The sequence below is a fragment of the Tasmannia lanceolata genome, unplaced genomic scaffold (assembly GCF_043159265.1).
Source record: "Tasmannia lanceolata isolate RefF3 unplaced genomic scaffold, GAP_Taslan_0.1 ptg000029l, whole genome shotgun sequence".
Taxonomy (NCBI): Eukaryota; Viridiplantae; Streptophyta; class Magnoliopsida; order Canellales; family Winteraceae; genus Tasmannia; species Tasmannia lanceolata.
This window is the reverse complement of record NW_027518706.1, coordinates 8,717,332-8,729,279: the sequence shown is the minus strand read 5'-3', so window position 1 is coordinate 8,729,279 and position 11,948 is coordinate 8,717,332. Positions and strand designations below refer to the sequence as shown.

The window sequence follows — 11,948 nt, the reverse complement described above, 5'->3', positions numbered from 1 at the left end:
AGAGCAGTGTTTCAAAATGCGAATGCAAGCTAAAACATGGTCAAAGTAAATCCTAGTTGAGTTGGCATGAGGTCATCGAGTGCCCGTACTTGGTTGGCTCGGTGGAGTACTCGGTTGATGCGGTCATAACTCAGACGACGGGTAAAAATGAGTTTTTATTGACTTTGTAAGGCAAAATGTGGAATTAGACAAGAATGGGATTTAGGAGGCAAAAGGGAATTGACAAAGGGAGTCCACGAAGGAGGTGTCTTGAAACTATGGTTCAAAGTACACAACGTAGGAGGTGTCTATCTACTTGAAACTGTGGGCTACCCCCATAGTCGTCAAGCTTGTTACATTTTTCTCTGTCTTTTAAACGTTTTTATCTTCAAAAACACCCCCTCCTTTAGCAAAAAGAATTTTACTAAAGGACGATCTCAACCTTTTGATCTAGAGCTTTTCATAATATGCATCTCCTCGATCGGTGGGCTAGGATCATCCAATGTGCGGTTTGGATCATCCTATGGTGTGAGCCGTATAGTACTATTTTTAAAAATACTGTCTTACACTAGTTTTTATATGAAAATGTTATCAGCACTACTGTATTTTGGTGATCGCACTCCTCACTTTATTAAAAGTACGGTATGGCCCGCACCATAGGATGATCCAAACCGTCCATTAGATGGGCCACATCCTAAATAGGTTGTGCCCCACATAGATTGATCCGAAATAATTTTTGGGGCACAACCTATTTAGGCGGTGGCCCATCTAATGGACGGTTTGGATCATCCTACTGTGCGGGCCATACCGTACTTTTAATCAAAATACAGTAGTGCTGATAACATTTTCCTTTTTATACGGTGTACGCCCGTATTGTCCAGCATGTTTCAAAAAGTACTAAAATCCAAAATCTCGGCGCAAATTAGGAACGAATCCATCATAAATTATTATATTACGCAGGGTGTGAGGTGCGCACGCTAGTCGCCCTATATAGCATTTTCGAAGTATCTAGAAGATGGAAACCCTAACAATACAAAACCCTTCTCTCTCCTTTATCTAAATCGAAAACCCTAACCCTAGTTTTTTTTTCCTTTGCTATCTGCAGTAATGGCCGCAGCAAATGCAATCTCGACCTTATCAATTCTCTGCTCTCCTACTCAACATGTAAATTCCTACATTTTTTCTGTTTCTTCAAGTTTTTGGAGTTAATATTCTATCATTTACCTGAGATTTTTCATTTTAATATCAACGTTTATATGAAATCATTTTATAGGGTTTCATATTTGGTGTCCTTCCATTTTACATTTTGGGAAGTTTTAGTTTTTGTGAGTGAATTACTTTTTTAGTTGGGGTTTTCTGATTGATTTCTATCTTTGTATAAGATTTCATGGTTTATTGTTTCCCGTGCTGCTAGTGTCATATGGGTTTGATTTATGACTTCCATTGGATTCTATGATTTCTTTCAGCCATGTTGGAAATAATCTATAGTTTTGAGTTTTATTTTTTCATTTTTGTTATGTTTTTGGGATGCTTACATTCATGAAGTTGGGAGTATGATGTGGCTTAGGGATTGATTTGTGTAATTGCTAAGGTATTGAGAGTCCACCATGTCAAGTAGAGTTTTTTGGGATGTGGGTTGGGATTTTTCCTGCCTAGTTTTTATCTAGGGATTTATTGTTTTTTTTTTTAATGCAAGGATTTATTCACACATATAGAAAAGAAAAACAAGGTGATCGAGATGGTCAAACAAACACCCAAAAAAAATAAAAATGAAAAAATACATCATTAATCTCCTCAAGGTGGGAGAAAGTTTAAAAAAAGGAAAAACAAAGCTCCTCATGTGTCATCTCCGATCGAGCAAGCCAATTTACCTCTAAATGCTGCTGTTTTCTTTTCCATTGTTGCAAAATTTCAGTGTTTGCATCACTAACTCATATTTTAGTTGACTTTGGCCATTTCCCAAAGTCTTTGCAACCCCATTTACACCATCCAAGGTTATGATGCTGACAATAGTTGTATTGTATGGGTGCAGGGAAGCTTGAGGAGGCTGAGTCAGGGTAAAAAACTGAACTACAGGAAATCCTGCAACAGATTTGTTGTGCGGGCAAAGGCAAAGGAAATTGCTTTTGATCAAAGTTCGAGAACACAGCTCCAGGCTGGCATTGATAAGCTTGCTGATGCAGTAGGGGTTACTCTCGGTCCTAGAGGTATTTATCTTGTGCTATCATCTATTACTATAAAAATGATATGCGCGCGCACACACACATATAGGTGGAAAAATCTAGGAATTTAGCGTAGCATGTGAAATAAGGGCCCGTTTGGATGCCGAGAAGATTTTGATTTGGATTTGTCACATTTGCAGCCCATTTTGCATTGTGATTTGGATCCGGATCAAATCCTTGGATTTCCAAATTAGCGACTGACAGTGAAAAAAGTCAGATTTACAAATATGCTGTGGAAATAAGTAATTGGAAATCCACTGATCTGGGAGTTTCCTTCACCCTCTTTGCTCCTCAACCTCTCCCTTCCCCACGGATTTTGTTCCTGTTAGGGCTGTGGCGTGATAAGGTGTTTGAACATTGTATTTTTTATTTGCTTTTGTAGTTTGATGTAAGGGTAATGGAAACATGATTTTGCACTTTGACTAAGTTCTAATTTTCTCATATTTTTATAGGGAGGAATGTTGTTTTGGATGAGTTTGGAAACCCTAAAGTAGTTAATGATGGAGTTACAATTGCTCGGGCAATTGAACTTGCAGATGCCATGGAGAATGCTGGTGCAGCTTTGATAAGGGAGGTAATCATCTTCTTTCGGATTTTCATGGTATTCTTGTTCATTGTTTCTGAATCCCTGTGATCCACGGTAAGTATTGGGATTGAAAACTGTAGCTTTTCCTTCCTTCAAATTCTCATGGATGAATGTTTGTGATCCCTAGGCTTTTGGTTTTTTTAGGGGTGCAACTCAGGTCGGGTTCAACCCGAAACTGTCAGGTTCAACCTGGAAAAAATCTGGTCGGGTTGTGTATTTTTCGGGTCTGGTTCGGTTTTGGGTTTTCCTATCCCGGGTTGAGTTTTGGTTGGGCTCGGGTTGAGGGCTTTGGGCAACCCGACCTGAGTGAAACCCGAAATTTTTTATCATTTTTTTGTAGTTTTAAGTAAGTTTAAAAACTTGGGATGGGTCAGGTTGTGTCGGGTTGGAACTCGGGTCGGGTCAGGTTCGGGATGGAAAAAAGAGTTCCTCGGGTTGAACTTCATCAGGTTGGAATTCGGGTTGGCCTCTACCCGACCCGAGTTGCACTCTTGGCATACATTCTTAGATTTAAGTGGCAACTGAATATTGAGATGCTATTAATGTTTAGAATGCCAGAAGCAATGCATGTAAGACTTTATAATTCGGTTTGTATGGTGTAGGTTGCAAGTAAAACTAATGACTCTGCTGGTGATGGGACTACAACTGCATCAGTTCTTGCACGAGAAATCATCAAATTAGGACTGTTGAGTGTCACTTCTGGTGCGAATCCAGTTTCCATCAAGAAAGGTATTGATAAGACTGTACAGGGGCTGGTAGAAGAATTGGAGAAAAAAGCTAGGCCCATTAAAGGACGCGATGATGTCAAAGGTTAATATACAACATGTGCCTAAATGAAGATTTGAGTTTCTCGGTGACTTTTTGCATATTGAGGAATCAATTGTTCTAATTTTAGTTCTTAAGTCGGGTCTCAAAATGTTTGACTATCTCCCCCCTTGAGCCTTTTCTCTTTTTCTTTCCTTTTATTTTGTTTTGCTTTGTGTGGTTGTTTCTGTATTTTTCTTGGTGTGACCATCTCGGTCTCTCTTTCATTAACGAAAATTTGCCACCATTAAAAAAATGGTTCTAATTTTGATTTTTTTAAATTTTATTTTATTTATAATTTTTAAATTTTATTGTATATACTTTGTGTCTGGGTAAATTCTTCTTGTTGGCCTGGTTTTTTTTTTCCTATTTTGGTTTAGTGCATTTTTAACTGCAGTCAAAGAATTATTTTGAGAAAGTTGCTGAGTTTTATTGTTATTCATTCTTTCCAGCCGTTGCCACAATTTCTGCTGGGAATGATGAGTTCATTGGGACTATGATTGCTGATGCAATTGATAAAGTTGGACCTGATGGTGTTCTTTCTATTGAGTCTTCATCATCCTTTGAGACAACAGTAGTTGTTGAAGAAGGAATGGAGGTGTGTTTTTTATCCTTGAAAATTTCAAACTATGTCTGGATGCACATCTCAAGTTAGTCATTTAGTGTTGTGGGTCCCTTCTTTTGATGGGGCCTTTTTACATTTTTGCAGATTGACAGAGGTTATATATCTCCACAATTTGTTACGAACCCAGAGAAGTTGATTGCTGAATTTGAGAATGCTAGAGTTTTAGTGACTGATCAGAAGATTTCAACAGTAAAGGACATCATCCCTCTATTGGAGAAGACTACCCAATTGAGGGTCCCACTGCTAATTGTTGCCGAAGATGTCACTGGTGAGGCTTTGGCAACTCTTGTTGTGAACAAGTTGCGTGGCATAGTAAATGTTGCAGCAATCAAAGCGCCAGGTTTTGGTGAGAGACGAAAGGCTCTCCTTCAAGATATCGCCATCATGACAGGTATGTATTTTTTTACAAGTTGCAACATTTTAGAGAGCTATTATGGGTGCTACTTTGTATTCGTATTATCTGGTGGTAGTCTAGTTCGCTTCAATCTATTGTTCATAAACTCAACTCAACTCAACAAAGCCTCTGTCCCAAACTAGTTGGGGTCGGCTAAATGAATCCTTTAGAAAAATTTCATGAAGAATTTGAAAGGAATCTATCCGGCTCTAATCCTGGCTCTAGTTGGATTCTTCTATGTGGATCATTTTCTTCCATTCTATCCTATCCAAGGTCATGTTCTCTGTTATGTTCCTAGCTATCAAGTCTTTCTTCACTGTTTCTACCCAAGTTGTTTTCGGTCTGCCCTTACCTCTTTTTACTCCATCAATTTGCCACTAGTCCCCTCTTCTCACCGGAGCATCCAAAGGCCTACGTTGGATGTCCGAACCATCTTAAACGGTGCTCTCTCATCTTCTCCTCAATTGGTGGGTGCCACCCCTACCTTTTTACGAATGTCTTCATTTATAATGCCATCTAACCCTGTGTGGCTGCACTTCCATCCAAGCTTTCGCATATCCGCTACACTTACTTATGCACATGCTGCTTCTTGGTGGCCCAACATTCTGAGCCGTACAGCATGGCTGGCCTCACAAGTGTCTTATAAAACTTTCCCTTCAACTTGGTAGGGATTTTACGGACGCACAGAATTCCTGAGGCAAGGTTCCACTTCAACCAACCTGCTCTTATTCTATAGTTAACATCCTCTTCAATCTCTTTTTCCTTATGTAGAATTGAACCAAGATAGCGAAAGATATCCCTCTTAGGTAGCTCCTGTCCAGTCATATTTACTACATCCTGATCCTGCCTCCTTACATTAATAAAGTTGCATTCCATATATTCTGTCTTAGTCCTACTCAGTCTAAAACCTTTGGATTCCAAAGTAGTTCTCCATAACTCTAACTTAGCATTTACTCCTGCTTTGGTTTCGTCGATTAATACTATGTCATCTGCAAATAACATACATCACGGCACCTCATCCTGGATACCCTCCGTAAGCTCGTCCATAACTAGCGTAAAAAGATAAGGGCGTAGAGCTAATCTTTGGTGCAGTCCTATTGTAAAATCTATATATTTTTTTAAAATTAACAAATATATTCATACCAGCAAATTTACAATGGGGACCAGTAGTCCCACCAGATTTACATAACCTATTGTAAAATCTATTGTTCATACCTTTTTAATGTTGGTCGAGAATATCTTGTTTAATGTCATAGTGGGCCTATTGGCTACAAATGGTATGCATTGTTTACAAGGTGCAACATTTTAGGGTGCTACTTTGTATTTGTATTATCTGGTCTAGTTTGCTTCTGTCCGTTGTTCATACCTTCTTAATATTGGCGGAGAATATCTTGTTCAATGTCATAGTGCCCTATTGGAATTTCCAAATGCTAATTCCCATGTTTAAATCGTACGATTTATGATTTGATGAATCGAAGGGTGAACGATTCAAATCGGAAAGAAGAATCGTTTTTCGTAAAAATCGTACTTCTAGTGAATTTGATTTTGAATCGTGCGATTTTTATGATTTTTTATTATTCTTTTTGGTTTGTTTTTTGTTTTTTTTTGTTTTGTGGTGGGCCTTTTACGATTAGAAATAAATCGTATATAAACCCCTCGCCCCAACTTATAATCTAAAAACAAGAAAACCCTAACTCTATTATTCTCTATTCTCATCACCCTTCCTACTTCTGCCAATACCTGCCGCAAGTTTGGATTACTAGTCATGGAAATTTATATTTAATTTAATAGCTTTGAATGAAAAAAAGATAATTACTCATTTGATTTAGAGGTGCATCTTCGGTCAGGCTCAACCCGAACCTGGCGGGTTCAACCCGATTATGGCTCAGGTTGGGTTGGCATTTTCTCGGGTTGGGTTGGGTTGGGAAATGCCACTCACCTATGTATAAGCACCCTTTCTTTATCAAATCACTGGCAGATGAGAAGAGGTTAAGATGTATTACGTGGGAGGCGGATAAGGCGGTAGGGATCAAGAAGCTGGAAGAAAGGATTGCTAAAAAAAAGGTTTCTGGAATCATGGAGGTAGTCCCCGAGTACCCCGCTCCTTTCATCTCAGAAGAAGATGAGATGGAATTTGAGATTGAATCTCTCTTAGGGATTCTAGAAAAATGCTCTAATTAAAGCTGAATTCATAGGGGATTGGGCCCCGCTTCCTTTGTAAAAGGATAAGTTTTTTTGGTAGGGTGTAATTAGGGTCTTTGAGGTTGGCCTATCATGATGATGGGAACCTCTTTTCTGCATTCAAGATCTTTGGGGAAGATCGCAAAGGTTTTGGTGGAAGTACTAAAAGTTTTTTTTGGAGGGATCTTCTGCGAAGATCGTAAATTTGGAATACTGACGGGGAGCGAAACATTTAAAGGGAAGGGGGTAAGGGGACCTTGTCCCTTCACTATGTAATCCTCATATATATATATATATATATATCTGTCGTTTTTGAAAAAAAAAAAAAGGTTGGGAAAAGCCAACCCGATTTAATTTCGGGTTGGGTTAGGGTTGAGGCCTTGGCAAACCCGATCCGAACCTGACCTCCATCCTCTAATTTTATCATGATTTTCTTAGGATCATTTTTTTTCTTGTATGTTTCCATTAGGCCCTAGATGAACCCGACCCAACCTGACTCAACCTGACCTGATTTAGAGGCGGATTGGGTTAGGGTTTACCATCCTTAACCTGAGGCTCGGGTTGGGTTGGGTTAGGTTAGGGTTGAGGGAATGCTTATCTAGGGTTGGATCAGGGTTGGCCTCAACCCGACCCGAGTTGCACCCCTAATTTTAATGGCCTTGTGCTACCTTCAGTGGATGCAAGCACCTTTTGAAATTAGTGGTCATTTGCGAACCCAATTTGGCATTTCCACCAAATTTTAGGGGATTGAATAATTTCTACATCTTGAAGATATGTGACCAGGCGCTCTAATCCTTTTTCTTCTGCTGTTCATTCTCTCTGACCCTCTCCTTTCAGGAGCGGAGTTCCAAGCCAGCGATCTGGGTTTGTTGATAGAGAATGCTTCTATTGAACAACTTGGTGTGGCAAGAAAGGTGACCATCACTAAGGACACTACCACCATCATAGCTGATGCCGCCACAAAAGACGAAATCCAGGCCAGAATCAACCAAATTAAGAAAGAACTCTCTGAGACTGACTCTGTTTATGACTCTGAGAAGCTGGCCGAGAGAATTGCTAAGCTTTCAGGTGGGGTTGCTGTTATAAAGGTGGGGGCCGCAACAGAGACAGAGCTCGAGGACCGTAAGCTCAGGATCGAGGATGCTAAGAATGCCACTTTTGCAGCTATAGAGGAAGGGATTGTGCCTGGTGGGGGTGCTGCTTATGTTCATCTCTCGACATATGTTCCCGCCATTAAGGATAAACTTGAAGATGCCAATGAACGGCTAGGTGCTGACATCATACAGAAGGTATGTTTTGCTTCCGTTCATTTTTTTTTTGATGTAGTTAGATGAAAATAATGTGGGTGGTATCTTGTTGCCAATTTGGATAGGAGATAAGGGCCTCTCTAAGTACCTTTTAAAATTATTTGCGTACAATCTTATATGCAAATGGTTTTGAAGTTAAACATGATAATTTGCAAATAATTCAGACAATAGTTTTCGAAATGCAGTTAATAGCTTCCCAAAGGCCGTAATATCCGATTTGCAAATAAGATTTAATTAAAATAAGCTTAGGCCATGTTTGGTAGCCATTAACATTTTTTCCATGGAATATTAGTTTTTCTAGTGGTGGGACAGAAGGGCAAGGAGGTAGATGGAGAAAATTTAGAGGACATGAGGAAGGAGAGAGTGAGAAGTGGCTGATAACAGTGAAAAAAAAAACTCTACTCAATATATAGTTTTTTTCCCTATTTTTAGTCACATCTCACAATCTCCTCACTCTTGCCCTCCCAATTTTCATCATCTCCCTCTCCCTACCCCTATCTCACCACTTGGTAAACCAATATTCCATGAAATTTTTTTTCATGGTTCCCAAACATGGTGCTTGTTTGAATTTTGTTGGAATATAAAGAAGGCCTAATGAGAAAGGAAACTCTATCTACTTGCTGGTTCTGTTTAATTTGTTGATGCAATCTCTATAAATGCAGGCACTGGTAGCGCCGACATCATTAATAGCCCACAATGCTGGTGTTGAAGGAGAGGTAGTGGTGGAGAAGGTAATGGCGAGCGAATGGGAAATTGGATACAATGCCATGACAGACAAGTATGAAAATCTGGTTGAAGCCGGGGTAATCGATCCCGCCAAGGTAACGAGGTGTGCGTTGCAGAACGCAGCATCTGTGGCTGGAATGGTTCTAACAACGCAGGCCATTGTGGTGGAGAAGGCTACGCCCAAGAAGCCAATGGCGGCTTCTCCTCAAGGTCTTTCTATGTAGGTCTTCTAAGGTTTGTATCTGCTCCTTCTTTTTGTAAGTTTTTATGAATAAGTTTATAGAGGTTTAAGAGGATGCTAGGGTAGGAGAGTGCCCCATGACACAGATGGAGTTTAATGTAATAGGGAGGAGCAATCTTAAGAAGAAATTGTATCATCTCCTTGGGAGAGGGAATTTTTGTATGGAAATTAAGGGACTACGAAGGATGTGTAGTCTGATTCATACAAGATCTTTGGGAATTGATTGGGAGTTCTCATGGAAGAGTCAGCCAATTACTACGTACTGATTTTGGTTTCTGTCCATTTAATCCCAATATCATCTTATATTTTGACCAAGAAATGAAATTCCAAGGAGGGACTTAGAGCCGCTTTCAAATATTCTCAGATTAATGTTTCGGATCAAACAAAGGTTGGACTCCTATCCTATAGTAGGGGTGTGACATTGTATAACAATGAGGTCAGGCCAACTACTAAAGGATTCTTTCCTTTTTCATTGCCCTTCTTTCTAATCTTTCTCGTTGCACAATTCTTGAAATTCTTTGATGCCACGAGCGATTCCCTTAATAAATCTTGTATGGGGTGAGGGAGCAATTACCCTCAGAAAAAGGTCCACAGACCAATTAGCAGAATTTCTCACGCAAGTATTCCATTGCCATGCTTGGATTGCAGGAATTCTCTGAAGAAGTTTGGAAAGGAAAAATATTTCTAAAAGTAGGAACATTTTTTACATTCGAAAAAGGATAATTTGACACAAGGCTATTCACAAGAGACCTTCAATTTATGATGATATCCCTCTAAATTAAGCATATTCATATTATTTTCCTCTAAATTGTGCAAAGGAAAAAGTTCTCTGAGGAATTGTTTTTCTTGCAATCCAAACAGGTAGTAAAGACTTTGTTTAGTCTTGAATTGGGACCAAGATTGAAATTGGTTCAACAGAAGAGGTTCAGGCTTCCATTGTTAAGTCAGGACAAATGATAATGATCTGATTCGAGATTTCTCAAGAATTGTATTTATGATCAATGGTAAAAATGATCTGATTCGAGATTTCATGAGAGTTGCATGTATGTTCAATGCTAAAAGGCAGTTTTATAGTTATAGTAGGGCCATTGGTCTTGTAGAATTGGAGAATATGCAGTTTCATAAGGGGAGACTTGAGAGGGCAAAAGTGAGGGTAGGCTGAGAAAATGCTAAAAATAGAGAAAAATAAATCATATTTTGAATGGAGTTTTTTACCCTTGTTTTTCAGCCTTTCCTTACCCTCTTAGCTCTCTCCCTCTCCATTGAGTAAACTGATATTCCATAGAAACAAATTTCATGGTTTGCCAAACATGGCCTAATAAAGGATTACAAAATCAAGGGTTTAGCTTTTCCTGCTGGAGGCCTCAACCAGGCCCAATGGATCAAGGGCCTACAATCATATGTGGGACCTAATAAATGTCTTTCAGGAAGGAGCATAAAAGTGAATTCCTTTTTACCATTTTCCTAAAATAAAACATAACAAAGAGTTGAACATCTAATATAAGATAGCTGGATGGGGGTTTCGCTGCTCACCGCCGCGTGGCAGCCCTCCCCTTCCTCCCTTCAATCTACGTGGCGATTTATTTCCAACGTGGCAACTAAGAGAAACCCTTCTTATAAATCTTATGGCATCCCTTCATGCTAACGTTTCCACTTCCTATAACCGGATATTTTGTAGGCCAGGTGGCACCCCCTCAATTACTGGATTTTTTAAGAACGGATGTTTTAAGAAATTTTTGTTTTTTAGGAATTTGCTAGCCACCATCTCCGAGGCTACAACTCGCCTGTGCTTACTTCGAGGTGCAAAGATTGGCCGAAGTACTATCTATGCAAAGGTGGCTAGCAAGCAAAAAATAATAATCATCAATTTGCTAGCCACCATCGCCGAGGCTACAACTTGCCTGTGCTTACTTGGAGGTGCAAAGATTGGCCGAAGTACTTTTTTTGCAAAGGTTGCTAGCAATAAATCTAGCAAAAAAAAATAATCATTACTCGCCTGAGCTTGCTTGGAGGTGCAAAGATTGGCCGAAGTACTATTTGTGCAAAGGTTGCTAGCAATAAATCTAGCAAAAAAATAATAATCATTACAGCTATTTGTCCCACCTTCCGAAAAATCCCCCCGAAATTCATTACTATCATCCCACCATCGTCTATCCACCTTCCCAAACACAAGAAACCCTTTGCCGAAACGATACAAACCTTTTTTTGATTTCTCACAATCAATCCGCCCCAAACACAAGATAGAAAAGCCAAATTCAAATAAATCTTTGGAAATTACTAGGTCAGTTTTCTCCCTTCCCCCTTTCTCATCCCATCTTTTGTCACTTTCAGTTTCATGTTATTTTAAGTATATTTTTTTCATGGTTTGAAGTTTTGAACATGGGACAGTGAAGTTATTTTGTACTATATTTTCTTTTCTCTGGGAAGTGATATTTTCGCCTCTTTTGACTTACTTGATATCAGAGAAGAAACCAGTGGGTATTGCCACATATGCTGGCGTTGGGTTTAATTGTCTCTTTCATGTTCTTAGTTACTATTTTTTTTTTTTTTTTTGAAATGATAATATATTAAAAAAGGGGATCCGAGATGGACCACCAGAGATACAAAGAGAAAGACAAGAATATTAATACAAGAAAAACAGCAAAGAAACATCACAGAACATCCCCCACTTCTCATGGAGAGAGGAGAAGTCGAACCACTTATAACTGTAAAAAAATATGGTTTAGTGGTTTTGCTTACGGCATGTGAGAATTTGCGAATGGGAGCCGGAAGATAGCAATTTCGACCAATTAGCAACAGGTTTGCATTTTTATTTTTACTCTCAGTATCATTCCTCATAAATAAATCTAAAAGTGTGGACTGTGGAGAGCTTTCTTACTTTTA

At 39.2% G+C, this 11,948-nt stretch overlaps 1 protein-coding gene across 1 annotated transcript; it reads left to right on the top strand.

Moving 5' to 3' along the window:
* Positions 1-985: 985 nt before the first annotated feature.
* LOC143858885 (ruBisCO large subunit-binding protein subunit alpha-like) lies at positions 986-9,306 on the top strand. Its single transcript, XM_077369573.1, has 8 exons — positions 986-1,143; positions 2,012-2,186; positions 2,654-2,775; positions 3,390-3,597; positions 4,044-4,189; positions 4,301-4,607; positions 7,629-8,080; positions 8,761-9,306. The coding sequence occupies exons 1-8, from the start codon at positions 1,087-1,089 to the stop codon at positions 9,046-9,048; spliced, it is 1,755 nt and encodes a 584-aa protein (XP_077225688.1). The 5' UTR covers positions 986-1,086; the 3' UTR covers positions 9,049-9,306.
* Positions 9,307-11,948: the final 2,642 nt, after the last annotated feature.

Excerpts from the sequence above, each read along its gene's own strand:
- LOC143858885 (XM_077369573.1), top strand. The coding sequence starts at position 1,087 with ATGGCCGCAGCAAATGCAATCTCGACCTTATCAATTCTCTGCTCTCCT. Across the intron at positions 1,144-2,011 it reads TCTGCTCTCCTACTCAACAT|GGAAGCTTGAGGAGGCTGAG; the intron begins GTAAATTCCTAC and ends GTATGGGTGCAG. Across the intron at positions 2,776-3,389 it reads GTGCAGCTTTGATAAGGGAG|GTTGCAAGTAAAACTAATGA; the intron begins GTAATCATCTTC and ends TGTATGGTGTAG.